This window comes from Eubalaena glacialis, chromosome 10, assembly GCF_028564815.1.
Source record: "Eubalaena glacialis isolate mEubGla1 chromosome 10, mEubGla1.1.hap2.+ XY, whole genome shotgun sequence".
In the NCBI taxonomy this organism is placed as follows: Eukaryota; Metazoa; Chordata; class Mammalia; order Artiodactyla; family Balaenidae; genus Eubalaena; species Eubalaena glacialis.
The window spans coordinates 115,054,941-115,073,006 of record NC_083725.1 but is presented as its reverse complement, the minus strand read 5'-3'; the positions used below and the strand labels follow the sequence as shown (position 1 = coordinate 115,073,006).

At 50.0% G+C, this 18,066-nt stretch overlaps 1 protein-coding gene across 5 annotated transcripts; it reads right to left on the bottom strand.

Annotated features, from left to right (window-relative positions):
* Positions 1 to 123: 123 nt before the first annotated feature.
* Positions 124 to 9,221, bottom strand: PPP2R5B (protein phosphatase 2 regulatory subunit B'beta). 5 transcript variants are annotated; one of them, XM_061201989.1, is made up of 15 exons: positions 8,517 to 9,221; positions 7,602 to 8,058; positions 6,628 to 6,824; positions 5,913 to 6,014; positions 5,660 to 5,752; positions 5,404 to 5,534; positions 3,883 to 3,942; positions 3,674 to 3,782; positions 3,072 to 3,125; positions 2,948 to 2,998; positions 2,704 to 2,823; positions 1,690 to 1,817; positions 1,321 to 1,422; positions 1,112 to 1,177; positions 124 to 912 (listed from the first exon to the last, which is right to left on the bottom strand). In XM_061201989.1, exons 2-15 carry the CDS (start codon positions 7,798 to 7,800, stop codon positions 765 to 767), a joined length of 1,560 nt encoding a protein of 519 aa, XP_061057972.1. In that variant the 5' UTR covers positions 7,801 to 8,058; positions 8,517 to 9,221; the 3' UTR covers positions 124 to 764. The 5 variants fall into 5 exon arrangements, with proteins under 5 accessions (XP_061057972.1, XP_061057973.1, XP_061057977.1 ...); XM_061201990.1 differs by having other exon boundaries at positions 7,602 to 8,017; XM_061201994.1 differs by lacking the exon at positions 8,517 to 9,221 and adding an exon at positions 8,458 to 8,503 and having other exon boundaries at positions 7,602 to 7,687.
* Positions 9,222 to 18,066: the final 8,845 nt, after the last annotated feature.

Genomic DNA, 18,066 nt, shown 5'->3' with positions numbered 1-18,066 from the left:
GCTCCAACCCTGTGAGAAGAGGGGCGTTTCTGCCTCTTCCCCACCTCTGCCTGGCTTCCTAACCAGTCCTTCATCATTTCATCTCCCTCTTTGTCCTAAATAAAGCAAGCAGATCATGAGTTTCTCTCTTTATTAAATCTACCCCCAGCCAGGGAAAGGGGAACAGACCATGGTTACTGTGACCACACCCCCTTGCCCCAGGACACAGGGAATCTTCTGCCTGTGCCCTCACCCCTCCCCCTGCCCAATAAATAAAAAGGGGACAAGGATGTACAGGGCAAGGGAGGGGAGGGAAGGAAGGAGGGTGCCCCAGGCCCAGGATAATGTCTGTGTTGCAGGTGAGCTGGGGGAGAATAAATAGACCATGGATCCCATGGTGGGGTGAGGAAGGACGTCCCGCTGGCACAAGGTGGGGCAGGTGAGGGGCCGAGTCCCCTTGCCCTAGGCTGGGAGCAGGGGGTGGAAACCTGCCTGCAGTCTGTAGCCCAGCTTTGTGGGGCAGAGGCAGATCCCCGATGGCAGCTTCCTGGTCAAGCTTGCCCTGGTCAAGTCCTGCCAGGAGGGCCTGAGAGTTCTGTTGCCAGGACCCCCATCTCTCTTCCTCTCCCCCCAGTGGAAACTGCCCACGCTGGGCCAGGCAGGAAGCCCTCCGAGCCCCCTCTGGCAAGGCCAGGAGTAGGTGTGTATCTCTCTGGACCCCTGGGCAGGAGGGAGGATGGAGGGACTGACAGCTCTGGGTTTAGCTCCTCCCCTTCTGGGGATCTTTAGCTCTGACCTCCACCGGTGGCCACCTGGGGTGTAAGCCGCTGGAGCGGGGCCTCTTTGGCCCCCTGGGTCCCCTGTAGCCGGCGTAGCCGTAGCTCCTCCAGGCCTTGCCACAGCTCCTGACGTTCCTGGGCCTTCTGCTGTTCCCTGGGGAGAGAGGGTGAGGCAGTTCCCTTACCTGGGGCCCCACCTGCAATCCAGCCTCCCTCACCACCACCCCACCTGCAAAGAGACTCCACTTAGGGGAGAAGGCACTAAGGAGAGACTGGTCCCAGCCTGTGCTCATGGAGTAAATGGATCAGCCTGGCCCTGAGAGGCCCCAGCTGAAGTATAGGATGCTCCATACCTGGAAGAAGTACTTGGGAGGATAATTGGAGGATGCAGGGGATAACTGGGCTTGGATGCCCCAGCACTTGGCAAAAACATAGGGAGAGACTTTAAACATCTGATCAGATGGGATGTGGGTTGTCCTCTTCGGTTCCCTCCAACCATTAGGAACTGGTTCTTTTCTGCTTTTCTCCCCTCTCCCTCCATGTCCAGCCTCCCAGCACTCACTGCTGCTTTTCCAGCTTGTAGGAGGCTGTGAGCTCATCAAACAGCTTCCCATTCATCTCCATGAAGGTCTTGAGCACATTGTAGATCAGAGACACAATGGTTCTTGGCAGGGTCAAGGGAGGGGGTGAGAGATGAGAGCAATTTCAGTTGGGTCCCACCTCCCTCTCTGGCATTCTGCCTGTCCCTGTGTCCCAAATACAGCATGCAGCCCTGAACACCACAAGCACTGCCCTCTGCCTGCCCCTTTCACCACCCCTCTGCCATCTTCGGATGCCTTCCCTGATCCTCTCCAGCTAGCAGTAACCCCAGTTCTGGACCGGCTGGCCCTGCCCCAGGTTCTGTGGGTTAGGTCAAGGCCTGGGCACTCACTGATTCCAGTGCTCCTTGGAGACTTGGTAGAGGGTCCCAAACACAGCAGGCAGCACCGTATGGCAGTTGTCCTCAATGAGGCTCAGGATATACTCATTGTTCCAGAAATACAGAGCCCGCTCTGCAACCTGGGGCAGCGAGATGGCAGAGTAAGCGCCTGGCAGTGGCTTCCCTGCACATGCAAGGCCTGGTATCCATCCCCAACCCAAAACCCAGGGCACGCTGCCCTCCACACACCCCGTCTTCAGGGCTCATCTGACCCACGGGAGGAAGCAACATGGTGAGGTGAAAAGAACACTGGATTAGGAGTCCAACGCTCAGAGGTGAATCCTGGCTCCACTACACACTGGCCACGTGACTTTGGACAGGGTATTTAACCCCTCAGCCTCTGTTTTCAAATCTGTAAAGTGGGGCTAATAATAGCTACCTCCATATGGCTGTTGTAAGAATCAAATGAGGTATTCAGTAAACTGAAGTGCCAGAGTCACTGTGAGGAAAAACTGACAACCACCAGGTATGGCTCATAAAAATGAGAGAAAGTCTGCACACACGTGTAGGAGAACACCGGTTACAGCCAGCCTGGATGGTGTGGAGAAGCCTTGCTGGGCTCTGAAGTGGGGCTAATGAAATCTAAGGCCACTAAGGAAGCGGAAAAGTGATGACAACCATCCATCCCATTCATGGACGTTTGCTAAACATCCATTTCAGTTTACAAAATGTGTTTATGCTACCATCTCTTCAGTTCTCATCACCACCTGTTGGCCCATTCTACAGATAAGGAAGCCTAATCTGACTCAGAGTGGTGAAGTGATTTGCTCAAGGCTCCTCAGCCAGTGGGAGGTGGATCTGAGGCTTGACCCTAGGTCTCCTGATCCTAAGTCCAGCATCTCCCCATTATTAGACCCAGGAAGGTCCAGAGGAGAAACTGAGGGCAGAGGAATCTGTGTTAGGTCAACTTGCCAACCTTACCAGTCCATACCCTGGCTCTCACCCCCACCCATTCCAGCCCCATACCTGGAAATGGGGGCTGGACACACAGCGAGCCACCTGCTTGAAGAGGGGCTCCTGGATCTTCACGAACTGGGAGGGCTCAATGACATCCAGAATCTCTTCCATCTCCCCCAGAAACATCACCTGGGGTGGGGGTGGGGACACAGGGAGCAGCCGTTCCCATCTCCCCTGACACACACCTGACTGCCCTCTGGAAGCTGAGCCCTCCCAACCTCCCTGTGGTGGACGTCAAAGCCCTTCTTCATACCTCCTTCTGGGTACAGGTTTTTGGCCAGTATTTGAGCAGCCCCCGGATCACCTGTGGGAGTTGACGCAGAAAAGAGTCAGACCTGCAGGGGTGGGGGCTTGCCCTTCCCCCCAGAGGTACTCACATGCTCTGTCAAAGTGGCATCCTTCTCCAGGAACTGTACCACACAGTATGCCAGCTGCAGCGGGGCGCGGCGGGGGAGGAGTAGGCAGAGAGAAAGAGGACAGGGGTCAGGAGGAGACCAGGACAGGACGCTAGACATTTGCTCATTTCCTGTGTCTATTCTCTTATTCACCAATCATTTACTGACCGCCTAGGATACACCAGGCACCATGCTTGGTGTGCGGGGACACAATAACGACCTCACAGGGGAAACATTCAGCAAACTAGTCCTTACAAATTTTACAAAAGTTTCCTTAACCGGAGTCTGTATCATGATCTATGGGAATACAGAAGGAGGAGAGCTCAATCCTGCCCAGGCAGGTCGAGCGGGAGGGGGCTGGGAAGTCTTCAGAGGCCAATGTCTGAGATCGGCCTTAAACGGTCATGGGGATTCTCTAAGGCAGACGGAACAGAATTAGTCAAGAAAAAGGTGAGAGAGGATCCCATGAGTTCACGCTTTAGTGTGGCTGAAATCAGAGTGTCAGGCTGGCTCTGCAGGCCCGGGTGGCTGCCCTGACTCTGTCAGGACCTCTCTGCCGTGGCAGGACCAGGCCTGGGCCTTACCTGGGCGTGAAAGACAGACAGCGACTTGACAGAGTGCAGGGGAATCAGGACTCGAACCAGAAACTGCTTGTGCTCGGTCTTCAGGGGCAGCGCAAAGCCGTTGATGATGCTGAGGAGGGGGCAGGAGAGATGAGGAGGGTTGGGATGACTGGGCCTCAGTCCCTCCTCCCAGAATCCTGATGCTCCAGCTGATGCCCAGAGAGAGTCACCTTCCTAAGATCTCCAGCAGCTCAGCCACGCCATTGAAGTGCTCGAGTTCATAGATGAACCTTTGAGAGGAAGAGAAGGATGCAGAAGGGCTCAAGGCAGTTGGAGCAGGCCCAGCCCGCCTCTCTGTCATCCTGCCTGCCCACCCCCAGCCTGCACATCAATCCAACTCTCTCCCCACCCAGAGGCTGTGCTCCCTTCCCAAAACCCCAAACCGGGCCCCACTGAGATCCACACCCACCTCTTTATTACCCTTCTCAGCCCAGCCACCAGTGCCACTCTGGGTCCCAGCTCAAACCTTTCTTCTTCTTCTTTTTTTTTTTTTTTAATTTTTATTGGAGTATGGTTGCTTTACAATGTTGTGTTAGTTTCTGCTGTACAGCAAAGTGAATCAGCTATACATATACATATATCCCCTCTTTTTTGGATTTCCGTCCCATTTAGGTCACCACAGAGCACTGAGTAGAGTTCCCTGTGCTATACAGTAGGTTCTCATTAGCTATCCATTTTATACATAGTATCAATAGTGTATATATGTCAATCCCAATCTCCCAGTTCATCCCACCCACCCTTTCCCCTCTGGTATTCAAACCTCTCTTCTATGAAGCATTCCAACTCGTCTCTTCCTCCCCGAGACCCTAACCCTCATTACCTGGTCCCCATCCAGTCCACAGGCACCTAGCCTGAGTCCTTCGCTCTTCATGCCAATCAACCAGAAGAATGACAAACACTTACAGTGTCTATTCTGTGCTACGTACTTCTCAAAATTATCCCAGGAGGTAGACCTTATTAGATCCATTATACAGATGAAGAAATCAAGGCTCAGCAGTTCAATGAAACTTGCCCCAAAGTTAATAAGCAAGGGATCTAATACACTGAGCTCCTGGAGGAGAGGGATCATGCCTCACCTATTTTGTAGCTAATAACGATAAAAGCTAATGTTTCAGAGTTCCGGCCTTGGTCCAGGAGCTATACTGAGTGTTTTGAAGGCACTGCCTCATTTCATCTTGATGATTATCTCTGCGTAGTATAGTTATCATTCCCATTCTAGAGATGAGGAAACTAGGAGAGAGCTTAAATAATTTGCCCAAGTTCACCCAAATATCTGAACCAAACTCAAATAGAGGCCATCTAGCTCAAGAGCCAGTCTCAACTACAAGGCAATGTGGGTCCCTGATGCCCAGTGGGCATTGGTGCTCAATACATATTTGCAGAAAGAATCTCTTTCTTTGGGTCCTTAAGACCTGGTATGACAAGGATCAAAAGATTTAGATCCTAGGCCCCCTGAACTGACCTAGTCCCTGCAAACCACTTCATCTCTCAGCCTCAATTTCCTCATCTGTAAAATGGAAATAAATACCCTTTCTCTACTGATCTCACAGGATTTGTATAAGCAAAAATTATACAATATGTTGCCAAGAAAAAACTGGGCCCCCCAGCCCAGAAGCTTTTGCCTCTGTCTTCTCCCCATAGCTCTCTCCCTCCCTCCCCAGGTCTCAGCGGGGCAGGCCGCAGGCACCCACCGGAGGAAGATATGGCTGCACTGTTTGCGGATGTAGGCCCGGAGCCCCAGGAACTTGCCATAGACCCTGTGCAAGATGGTCTTGAGGTACTCACGCTCCCGAGGGTCCTCGCTATCAAATAGCTCCAGGAGCTGTGGGACACAGGATCAGGGGTTAGGAAAGAGGCCAAGCCAGGTTGCTTCCATCCTATCCCCACGCCACTCAGAGAGCCTGCCCCTGCCCCATGACACCACCCAGCCTGGGCTCCCCACTTCACCATCAGGACAAACTTTTGATCCACATATCTCTTGGCCACGGAGGGCTGGAAGTCTGGGCTCTCCAAGAAACGCAGGAAAAACTCATATACCAGCTGGAGGAGGGGAACAGACGGAAAGGTGAGTTCAGGAGCAGCGTTCCCCCTCATCCTGCCCTGTCGCCCTCATCCAACAGTCCGGGGCCTAAGGAGACCCTCTACCCTCTCCTTGGATCTCTTCTGAAACTCAGATCCCTGTCTTCCCCAGCCCTCATACCTGAAGATGTGGCCATGAAGGCTCAAGGTTGGGCTCATCCTCTTCAGGGTCAAATTCAGGGTTCTCACTGGGCGGCAGCGTCCGGAAGATATTCACTGAGATCTGAGGGGACAGAGCCAGGGTTCTTTACGGAAGAACCCTTGAAGGCGGAAGCCAGGACATCCCTCATCCAAAGTTTAACGGGCCTCAGCACCTGCCCAAGCAACCAATTCACTCCTTGGCAATCACTACCTGAACATCTAGTCCATGGAAGACCTGGGCCCAGGGTTGGGGACCCAGGGGTGGATGAGATACATCCCTGCCCTCTATCAGGTGCAGTCCAGCAGGGAAGACGAGATGGAAAGTGGTAAGGTCTAAGGACATTCTAAGCAGCAAAAGGGAGATTTCTAGCTTGGGCATTGAGAGAGGCTTCATGGAAGAGGCAGCACCTGAGCCAGGCCATGGCGATAAGGAACGTGGTGGGAGTGCACACCAGGCCTCAGGAGAGCATAAGCAAAAGCGCAGGGTGGGACAAGCCCAGGAGGCAGAGTGACCTACACTGGCTGGGTGCTGGGCAGCAGTGGGGCTGGGACAGGGGTTGCGGGGGAGGAAGATGTGGGCCTTGAGGCCAAGCCAAAGAGTGTGGGTTTATTCTCCACACGGGGGCTCCGCAGGCAGGCTTAGGGTTCCCATGGGCACCAAGCCCTCCCCCAGAGGCCAGGTGCCAGGTGCTCACCATGCGGATGATGTCTGGGTAGACAGGCTCAATGAGGACCCCCCGAGTGCTCCCCACACACTCCACCAGCTCATTGAGCGCCGCCCGCTTCACCTCCTTCCCCTTCAGGTCGGCCACACAGTCCAAGAAGTCAAACATCACCCCACACTGGGCCAGCTTCCGGCTCAGCAGCTCATGCAGCTCAGAGGCTGGCACATCTGGGGAGGAAGGAGGGGGCTGAGCCTGGGCCCCAGCTGCCACAGCTCTGGGCAGGGGCAGGCCCTCCTAATCCCTAAGGCAGGCTCCTCTGCCCCCCAGACCCCATGCTTTGTGCCATCTCCCACTCCTTGCAGAAAGCAAACAACTTCTGTCCCATCCTCCATTCTTGTGAAGTAAAGGAGCTTCATCTCTTCATCCTAACCTAGGCTCAGAGAACAGGATAGCCTGATTTTCAAGCGTGGTAACAGACCCTGGCTGCCTGGGCTTTCCACAGGTGCCCAAACAGCCACTGCCTCCCTCTCATAGGCGGCACTCTGTTCTAAGAGCCAGAAGTGGGGAGAAGAGCCAGCACCAAGGACCTCTCGGGTGCCCTCTGCCTCAGCCAGTTGGGCCCTGTAGCCCAGAGCTGGGGGGACTTCACGGTGACCGCAGGGAGGCATGCTAAGCACCGGCCCCAGGAACCCGGCAGCAGATGGGCTGCTAGTGGCCTCCTGGAACCCAAGCTGTAGGCCCCACCCTTGGCCCTGGTCTGCCCCCCAGGGTGGCGCCACCTCCAGATGCCCCACCTCCAAGGATGACAGGCCAGTCAGGCCATGCGTCAGCAGAGAGGGTAGAGGGCTGGGGGGTGGCGGTCAGGTGGTGGAGTCCCTGGCCTGGAAGGGGCCGTCCAGACTCCCTCTGACCGCAGCTGCCAGCTGCTTCCCACCACCCCACCCCCAAACCTCACTTGCCCACTCCAGGACTCAGGTAGCCCCGGAGCCAAGAGCCGGGCTCACCTTTGAGCAGGGGCAGTGGGATGAGTTCCTGCTGGTTGCTCTGATAGCGGAACTGAGAGGAGCTGTGGGACCGCCGGGGCCGGGCCCTGCGGAGGGAACGGCGGGAGAAGCCGTCCACCTTGTCGGGTGGGGGCACCGGGGACAGCCCTGGGGACGAGGGGCTGCCGGGGGTGCTCGCGGGGGGCAGCTTCGTCTCCATGGCGGTCAGGCGGTGGGCCAAGCCTTCAGAGCCCCTGAGCTTCCCTCTGGGCCTGCAGGACGCTGCGTGAGGCTGGGCTGACTAACTTGGGCCCATCCTGTGCGGCGGGGAGGCGCACAGCCACAGTCCTGGCCCCCCCCCCAGGGCCTCTGGCAACTGCCCAGTCCTGGGGGGCAAGCACGGTAGAGAGGAGGATGGCTCAGGTCTCAGGTCCTTCCTGAGGGTCGGAAGAGTCCAGTTAGGGTTCCCACCCTGGCTCTTTTAAAAAAGAAGTCAGGGCAGAGAGGTCAGCAAGAAAGAGACAGAGAGAGCCTGTCAGTTCTTTCAGGACAGCGTGTGGGGCTGAGGCGGAGCGCCCAAGTCTTCTTTCCCTCCTACCCTGGCCCAGACCCTAAAGAGAGGCGCAGCCCTCTCCCACAGGAGACAGGGCCCTCCCTTCTCCCGGGCTGAAAGGCCCCAGACTCCAAAACAACCCCTCTCGAAACAGGGCCTCTCCCGCCAGCCAGCCCCTACCTGGAACGGGGACCTCGTTCCTCATCCCTGGCCCCTAACAGAATGGGGCCCCCGTTTCTGCTCCACTAATCCGGTCACCAGGGACTTCCCCAAGAATGAGGGTCCCATCCCCCTGCCCCCCCCACGACTCGCAGCCTCCCCCACCTCAGTTTCTCCTTCCTCGCCCCCAGATCTCATCTGCCTCTCGAGGGGGGGCCACTCACTTCTCAGATGCCCAGACTTTGGTCGCCGACCCTCCAGGGGCTGCCGGTGGGGAGGGGAGCAGCTGTTCAGGGCTCCCGAGCCGCGGTCCGGTTCAGGGCGCTGGCGCTGGGAGGCGGCGCTCCTGGGTTCTCTCTCTGGCTCCGGGGGGGCCGGAGCGTGCACCCAACTCAGCCCCGGGTCGGGGCGCGGGCGCCCGACAGGCTCTGGGCTGCCCGGGGCAGCGCGCAGACCTCTCCTCAAGTCGTGGGACCCGACCCGCGCAGCACCACAGGAGCCCCGGCTCCGTGCGCACCGGCACCCGCCGCCCAGCTGCTCACGATGACATCAAGTCACCTCCCCCAGTCGGCCCGCACATCCCCGCGGGTTTGGGGGCCGGGGGCCGGGGGCGGGGGCGGGGGGGGGGTGCTGCGTCAGGAAGTTCCCGCCCGGGGCAGCTGGGAGATGTAGTCCCCTCACCAATTAAAGCGGCTGCCTGACCAAAGGGGTAATCCCTGCGGGCACCCAGGGACAAGACTGAAGCTGAGCGGGAAGGGGTCCAACTGGCGCTGGGTTCCTGCTTTCCGCAAGGGAGACTGCATAGGGAGAGAGGAAGACTCAGGAGTCTGCACCAGGAAGCTGGGGGCGATTCCAGGACTCCGGCAGGAAAGAGGCCCAATCCTATGTCAGGCCCAAAGATTTGGCCTGCTCCATCTGTGCCCCAGGCATTCCACCCCCAAGGGAACCCCACCCTCACTCCAGAATGGCTGGACGCTTCAAAACCCCAGTAGAAACTGGCACTGGACTGGTTAATAGTCTGCAGTGAGCCAGTGCATGCTGGGAGGGGTGTGGTGCACCCAAGGCTGCAGGGAAATGCAGTCCTTCCTCAGGCCTGCAGTCCCCCTCCCGTCCCTTGCTGTCTAAGGTGACATCATGATCTGGGTTTAAAGGGCCAGCCTAGGAGTGGCAAAGCATCAGAGCAGGGGGTGCTCCCTGGTGCTGCCACCCCACCCCAGACGAGCGAGCCTCCCTGGATGGAACTCCCAGCCCCTCTGGGACCTAAGATGTGCTACTGGGGTCTCTTGTTCAAAATCCTGCTGCAGGGTATCCAAGGCACAGGTGGACTTCCAAGAGTTTGGCATTCCTGCCAAAATTTTGCAGCTTGTAGGCCGGGGCCCCCTTCCTAGCACTCTGGACCCCAACACCTTTCATTCCCCTGGACTCCATCCCCTACACTACGCTGTGAAATCTCCACCCAGCAATTTTGTTTTGTTTTGTTTGTTTGTTTGTTTCTTTGTTTGTTTATTTATTTATGGCTGTGTTGGGTCTTAGTTTCTGTGCGAGGGCTTTCTCTACTTGCGGCAAGTGGGGGCCACTCTTCATCGCGGTGCGCGGGCCTCTCACAATCGCGGCCTCTCTTGTTGCAGAGCACAGGCTCCAGACACGCAGGCTCAGCAATTGTGGCTCACGGGCCTAGTCGCTCCGCGGCATGTGGGATCTTCCCAGACCAGGGCTCGAACCCGTGTCCCCTGCATTGGCAGGCAGATTCTCAACCACTGCGCCACCAGGGAAGCCCTGTTTTGTTTTTTGAATTTTATTTTATTTGTTTTTTATACAGCAGGTTCTTATTAGTTACCTATTTTATACATATTAGTGTATACATGTCAATTCCAATCTCCCAGTTAATCCCAACCCACACACCCCCCACCCGCCACCTTCCCCCCTTGGTGTCCATATGTTTGTTCTCTACATCTGTGTCTCTATTTCTGCCCTGCAAACCAGTTCCTCTGTACCATTTTTCTAGGTTCCACATATATGCGTTAATATACAATATTTGTTTTTCTCTTTCTGACTTACTTCACTCTGTATGACAGTCTCTAGATCCATCCACGTCTCTACAAATGACCCAGTTTCGTTCCTTTTTATGGCTGAGTAATATTGCATTGTATATATGTACCACAACTTCTTTATCCATTCGTCTGTCCATGGACATTTAGGTTGCTTCCATGACCTAGCTGTTGTAAATAGTGCTGCAATGAACATTGGGGTGCATGTGTCTTTTTGAATTATGGTTTTCTCTGGGTATATGCCCAGTACTGGGATTGCTGGGTCATATGGCAATTCTATTTTTAGTTTCTTAAGGAACCTCCATACTGTTCTCCATAGTGGCTGTATCAATTTCCATTCCCACCAACAGTGCAAGAGGGTTCCCTTTTCTCCACACCCTCTCCAGCACTTGTTGTTTGTAGATTTTCTGATGATGCCCATTCTAACTGGTGTGAGGTGTTACCTCACTGTAGTTTTGATTTGCATTTCTCTAATAATTAGTGATGTTGAGCAGCTTTTCATGTGCTTCTGGGCCATCTGTAAGTCTTCTTTGGAGAAATGTCTATTTAGGTCTTCCGCCCATTTTTGGATTGGGTTGGGTTTTTTTTTAATATTGAGCTGTGTAAGGTGTTCATATATTTTGGAGATTAATCCTTTGTCGGTTGATTCATTTGCAAATATTTTCTCCCATTCTGAGGGTTGTCTTTTCCTCTTGTTTGTAGTTTCCTTTGCTTTGCAAGAGCTTTTAAGTTTCATTAGGTCCCATTTGTTTACTTTTGTTTTTATTTCCATTACTCTAGGAGGTGGGTCAAAAAAGATCTTGCTATGATTTTTGTCAAAGAGTGTTCTTCCTATGTTTTCCTCTAAGAGTTTCATAGTGTCTGGTCTTACATTTAGGTCTCTAATCCATTTTGAGTTTATTTTGGTGTATGGTGTTAGGGAGTGTTCTAATTTCATTCTTTTACGTGTAGCAGTCCAGTTTTCCCAGCACCACTTATTGAAGAGACTCTCTTTTCTCCATTGTATATCATTGCCTCCTTAGTCATAGATTAGTTGACCACAGGTGCTTGGGTTTATCTCCGGGCTTTGTATCCTGTTCCATATATTTCTGTTTTTGTGCCAGTACCATATTGTCTTGATTACTGTAGCTTTGTAGTATAGTCTGAAGTCAGGGAGTCTGATTCCTCCATCTCCATTTTCTTCCCTCAAGACTGCTTTGGCTATTTGGGGTCTTTTGTGTTTCCATACAAATTTTAAGATTTTTTGTTCTAGTTCTGTAAAAAATGCCACTGGTAATTTGACAGGGATTGCACTGAAGCTGTAGATTGCTTTGGGTAGTCTAGTCATTTTCACAATATTGATTCTTCCAATCCAAGAACATGGTATATCTCTCCATCTGTTTGTGTCATCTTTGATTTCTTTCATCAGTGTCTTATAGTTTTCTGAGTACAGGTCTTTTACCTTCTTAGGTAGGTTTATTCCTAGGTATTTATTCTTTTTGTTGCAAAGGTGAATGGGATTGTTTCCTTAATTTCTCTTTCTGATCTTTCGTTGTTAGTGTATAGCAATGCAAGAGATTCCTGTCCATTAATTTTGTATCCTGCAACTTTACCAAATTCATTGATTAGCTCTAGTGGTTTTCTGGTGACATCTTTAGGATTCTCTATGTGTAGTATCTTGTTATCTGCAGTGACAGTTTTATTCCTTCCTTTCCAACTTGTATTCCTTTTATTTCTTTTTCTTCTCTGACTGCCATGGCTAGGACTTCCAAAACTATGTTGAATAATAGTGGCAAGAGTGGACATCCTCTGAGGATGAGGAACAAGAGAGTGTCTTGTTCCTGATCTTAGAGGAAATGCTTTCAGTTTTTCACCATTGAGAATGATGTTTGCTGTGGGTTTTTTGTATAAGGCCTTTATTATGTTGAGGTAGGTTCCCTCTATGGCCACTTTCTGGAGAGTTTTTATCATAAATGGGTGTTGAATTTTGTCAAAAGCTTTTTCTGCATCTATTGAGATCATCATATGGTTTTTATTCCTCAATTTGTTAATATGGTGTATCACATTGATTGATTTGGGTATATTGAAGAATCCTTGCATCCCTGGGATAAATCCCACTTGATCATGGTGTATGATCCTTTTAATGTGTTGTTGGATTCTGTTTGCAAGTATTTTGTTGAGGATTTTTGCATCTATATTCATCAGTGATATTGGTCTGTAATTTTCTTTTTTTGTAGTATCTTTGTCTGGTTTTGGTATCAGGGTGATGGTGGCCTCATAAAATGAGTTTGGGAGTGTTCCTTCCTCTGCAAATTTATGGAAGAGTTTGAGAAGGATGGGTGTTAGCTCGTCTCTAACTGTTTGATAGAATTCACCTGTGAAGCCATCTGGTCCTAGACTTTTGTTTGTTGGAAGATTTTTAATCACAGTTTCAATTTCGTTACTTGTGACTGGTCTGTTCATATTTTCTATTTCTTCCTGGTTCAGTCTTGGAGGATTATACCTTTCTAAGAATTTGTCCATTTCTTCCAGGTTGTCCATTTTATTGGCATAGAGTTGCTTGTAGGAGTCTCTTAGGATGCTTTGTATTTCTGCGGTGTCCGTTGTAACTTCTCCTTTTTCATTTCTAATTTTATTGGTTTGAGCCCTCTCCCTCTTTTTCTTGATGAGTCTGGCTAAAGGTTTATCAATTTTGTTTATCTTCTCAAAGAACCAGCTTTTAGTTTTATTGATCTTTGCTACTGTTTTCTTTGTTTCTATTTCATTTATTTCTGCTCTGATCTTTATGATTTCTTTCCTTCTACTACCTTTGGGTTTCATTTGTTCTTCTTTCTCTAGTTCCTTTAGCTGTAAGGTTAGATTGTTTATTTGAGATTTTTCTTGTTTCTTGAGGTAGGCTTGTATTGCTATGAACGTCCCTCTTAGAACTGCTTTTGCTGCATCCCATAGGTTTTGGATCATTGTGTTTTCGTTGTCATTTGTCTCTAGGTATTTTTTGATTTCCTCTTTGATTTCTTCAGTGATCTCTTGGTTATTTAGTAACGTATTGTTTAGCCTCCATGAGTTTGTGTTTTTTACATTTTTTTCCCTGTAATTTATTTCTCATCTCATAGCATTGTAGTCAGAAAAGATGCTTGATATGATGTCAATTTTCTTAAATTTACTGAGGCTTGATCTGTGACCCAGGATGTGATCCATCCTGGAGAATGTTCCATGTGCACTTGAGAAGAAAGTGTTATCTGCTGTTTTGGGATGGAATGTCTTATAAATATCAATTAAATCTATCTAGTCTATTGTTTCATTTAAAGCTTGTGTTTCCTTATTAATTTTCTGTCTGGATGATCTGTCCATTGGTGTAAGTGAGGTGTTAAAGTCCCCCACTATTATTGTGCTACTGTCGATTTCCTCTTTTATAGCTGTTAGCAGTTGCCTTATGTATTGAGGTGCTCCTATGTTGGGTGCATATATATTTCTAATTGTTATATCTTCTTCTTGGATTGATCCCTTGATCATTATGTAGTGTCCTTCCTTGTCTCTTGTAACATTCTTTATTTTAAAGTCTATTTTATCTGATATGAGTATTGCTACTCCAGCTTTCTTTTGATTTCCATTTGCATGGAATATCTTTTTCCATCCCCTCACTTTCAGTCTGTATGTGTCCCTAGGTCTGAAGTGGGTCTCTTGTAGACAGCATATAGATGGGTCTTGTTTTTGTATCCATTCAGCAAGCCTGTGTCTTTTGGTTGGAGCATTTAACCCATTCACGTTTAATGAACTCTGCCTTAGGCCTACTTATCGATATGTATGTTCCTATTACCATTTTCTTAATTGTTATGGGTTTGTTTTTGTAGGTCCTTTCCTTCTCTTGTGTTTCCCACTTAGAGAAGTTCCTTTAGCATTTGTTGTAGAGCTGGTTTGGTGGTGCTGAATTCTCTTAGCTTTTGCTTGTCTGTCAAGCTTTTGATTTCTCCGTCGAATCTGAATGAGATCCTTGCCGGTTAGAGTAATCTTAGTTGTAGGTTCTTCCCTTTTATCACTTTAAATATATCGTGCCACTCCCTTCTGGCTTGTAGAGTTTCCACTGAGAAATCAGCTGTTAACCTTATGGGAGTTCCCTTGTATGTTATTTGTCGTTTATCCCTTTCTGCTTTCAATAATTTTTCTTTGTCTTTAATTTTTGTCAATTTGATTACTGTGTGTCTTGGCGTGTTTCTCCTTGGGTTTATCCTGCCTGGGACTCTCTGCGCTTCCTGGACTTGGGTGGCTATTTCCTTTCCCATGTTAGGGAAGTTTTCAACTATAATCTCGGGTCCTTTCTCTCTCTCTTCTCCTTCTGGGACCCCTATAATGTGAATGTTGTTGCGTTTAATGTTGTCCCAGAGGTCTCTTAGGCTGTCTTCATTTCTTTTCATTCTTTTTTCTTTATTCTGTTCCACGGCAGTGAATTCCACCATTCTTTCTTCCAGGTCTCTTATCCGGTTTTCTGCCTCAGTTATTCTGCTATTGATTCCTTCTAGTGTATTTTTCATTTCAGTTATTGTATTGTTCATCTCTGTTTGTTTGTTCTTTAATTCTTCTAGGTGTTTGTTCTTTAATTCTTCTAGGTGTTTGTTCTTTAATTCTTCTCGGTTTTTGTTAAACATTTCTTGCATCTTCTTGATCTTTGCCTCCATTCTTTTTCTGAGGTCCTGGATCATCTTCACTATTATTATTCTGAATTATTTTTCTGGAAGGTTGCCTATCTCCACTTCATTTAGTTGTTTTTCTGGGGTTTTATCTTGTTCCTTCATCTGGTACAAAGTCCTCTGCTTTTTCATTTTGTCTGTCTTTCTGTGAATGTGGTTTTCCTTCCACAGGCTGCAGAATTGTAGTTCTTCTTGCTTCTGCTTCCACCCAGCCGTTTTGCCTAAATAAACAACTGGTCCATGTGAGCAACAGGAGTGGGCAATGAAACCTGGCGATGAAGTCAGGGAGTGGGCTGGGGCCCTTTTTAGAGTCTTCCTCACTCTGCCTTAGGCCTTGTTGACCACTCAGTACCCCAGTGGAACCACCCAGCCAACTTCGCTGCTTCAGAGGGAGACTGGGTGCCCAAGAGGTGCTCACCTACTGGAGCAATAAAGAGCAAAGGCCATTTGTAAAGCAATTATACGCCAATAAAGATGGTTAAAAAAAAAAAAAAAAAAAGAGCAAAGGCCATAGTTTAGCCAGGCTGAGATCCAGGATGAAACCCCTTGCTCAGCAGGTCTTGTCCATCTGGCTCTTGGTGACCTCATCTGTCAGCTGGAAACCCATAATCCCCTCCTTGCCCATCTCCCAGGCTCAGGAGATGAAGCCTCTCCCACGCCCCTGCAGAAAAAGCTGGGGGAGGGCAGGCCCACCAAGCCTTCTACAACCAGGTGAGGACCCCGAGGCCCAGAGAGGAGAAGTGCTTTGCCCAGGGTTACATAGCCTACCATCAAAGCTGGGACCACGGTCCAGGCCCCCACCTCCCAGCCTAAGTCAGGATCACGCCAGCACCAGCCCCCCCACCCCAGGTTCCCTGGGGGCTAGTGCCCTGAACTCTGAGGGTCTCCAGGCCAGGTTGGCCATGGAGGGTTGGTGCTTTGTACAAAGGGGGTGCTCAGTTTGAGGACTGGGGCACTGAAGTGTGGAGGACACACATAAGACTTCCTGCAAGAAATAGCCTTTGAACTGTGTCTCAGAATAGATACAATGTCACATGGGGGGTGGGGAGTTGAAAATTATTTTTTAAATCATCTTTCTTGGGGTATCATTCACATACCACAAAATTCACCCAGTTTGGTGGTGTTGTTTAATGAGTATAGAATTTCAGTTTTGCAAATGAAAAAGTTCGGGAGATTAGTTCCACAACAATGTGAATACACTTAGCACTACTGAATTGTAATTTTAGAAATGGTAAAATTTATCATGTATATTTTACCACAATTTAGACAAAATGCAAAATCCAGGCCCTCCACCATGGCCAAGTCAAAAGCCACAGCCCCCAGGCTACCTTCCGTGATCAATTTTACACCTATCATGATCCCACTGAGGAAATTCCCAGAGGGGCTTCTTCTGGGTGGGCCATTCCTAGGGAAGGGAGAGCCTCCCCCTCTAGGCCCCTGAGGCCTAGAGAACCTGGTTTGCATTATAAGTTCCCACCTATCTGATGTGGGGAGGCCCCCAAGAAGCCCCACAAAGCCTGGCCCTCTCCTTTTCTTTCTGTGGGGAGGAACCCTGGCCCCATGCTTTTCCAGACCCCTTGAGTTCTCTGAGATCCAGTTGTCCAGTGCCCAGGGCCACTGTATTTGTTGGATTTCTGTGGAGTTCACTGTGTATTGTCTAGGGGAGGTGGCAGGAAGGAACTTTCTATCCCTCTGAGTCCTATCTACTTCTCTGTTGTGGCACAGACACTGCACTGTGTCCTGGCCACAGAGGGAATCAGGCTTAGGAGTGGACTCACAAGCACCCACTTCTGAGAGACAGATGTGGCTCCTAGTAAAGTTACAATGAAAGACAAGATTTGGGTGCAGCCTCCGTGGCAGGAAGCCAACCTAGGAAGCAGCCACCCCAGATTGGAGGTCTGTCTGGATATAGGGAATGGCCCAGTGTCCCCACCCTTTGCAGGTGGTACTCTCCATTCCCACTGCAGGGGAATGGTAGCTCCCTCCTAGATGGAACATAAGGACAACTTTTCCTAGACTCCAGAATCTGCCCTTCTATTCCCACTGCCTTTGGGAGGAGAAGTGATGCTTGTTCATTCACTTGCTCCACAGGCACTTAGGCACACAGCCTCAGTTTTCCTCTCTGTAAAATGGGGGTATTAATAGTGCTGTTGCCAGAATCTTGGCTCCCTGTACACCAATGCCGAATAAAAATACGGAGACAGAGATTTGGAAGGTAAGAAATAGAGAGGCTTTTTTAATTTTCTTTGCCAGGCAAAGGGAGGACACAGTCGGCTAGCACCTCAAGAACTGTGCCCCCCTTCCTGGGGAATTACAGGGATCCTTATAGGGGAGTTCGCAGTCCGAAGTAAGTGATAAGGACCAAAATGGTGAATGCCTCGCATTCTTCTTGCATTATTTCAAAACAGCCACTGCTGGAGTCAGGCAAGCCTGTAATTGGGTCCAGCAGCCCGGTAATTGGGTCCGTTAGTCTCTGGGTTATTGGTCTGGGACCTCCTTTCTGAAATGCAAATAGCTACAAGGGGTGATTTGCTACTAGAGATTATAGGGGGAGCAAATACCAGGTGCAGAATGTAAATTACACAGGATTAGTGGTGACAGGTTAGCTTTGTGAAGGGCAAATCTAACTACAGACTTTACAGTTTAGTAACAGTTAAAATAAAACTAGGATTGACTCACTCTTTCAGGCCAGGTTATGTTTCTTCTCTAGCCTGTTCACTGTTCCTTTTATTTTCCTTGTTCTCAGGAGAGGGAAAACTTCATTTCTATTTCTGCTGCAACAGTGCCTCCCTCGTGAGCCTGTGTGGTGACGAGCAGATGAAGTCATGCACGTAAAGTGACAAGCCCAGGGTCCAGGACATCACATGGGCTCAATTCATGGTGTCTATTATTTTTATTATGAATTTAATGAACATTCGATGAACACAGCTCTGCCCCTGGCCTGTCATGGGGGTCAGGCAGACCTCTTGATTCATTCCACAAGCATTTTCTGAGCAGCCATCTTATTAGCCAGTCTCCTAGAATGGGGCCTTCCTAGTGTTTCCCCCAATTCTCTCAGAGGC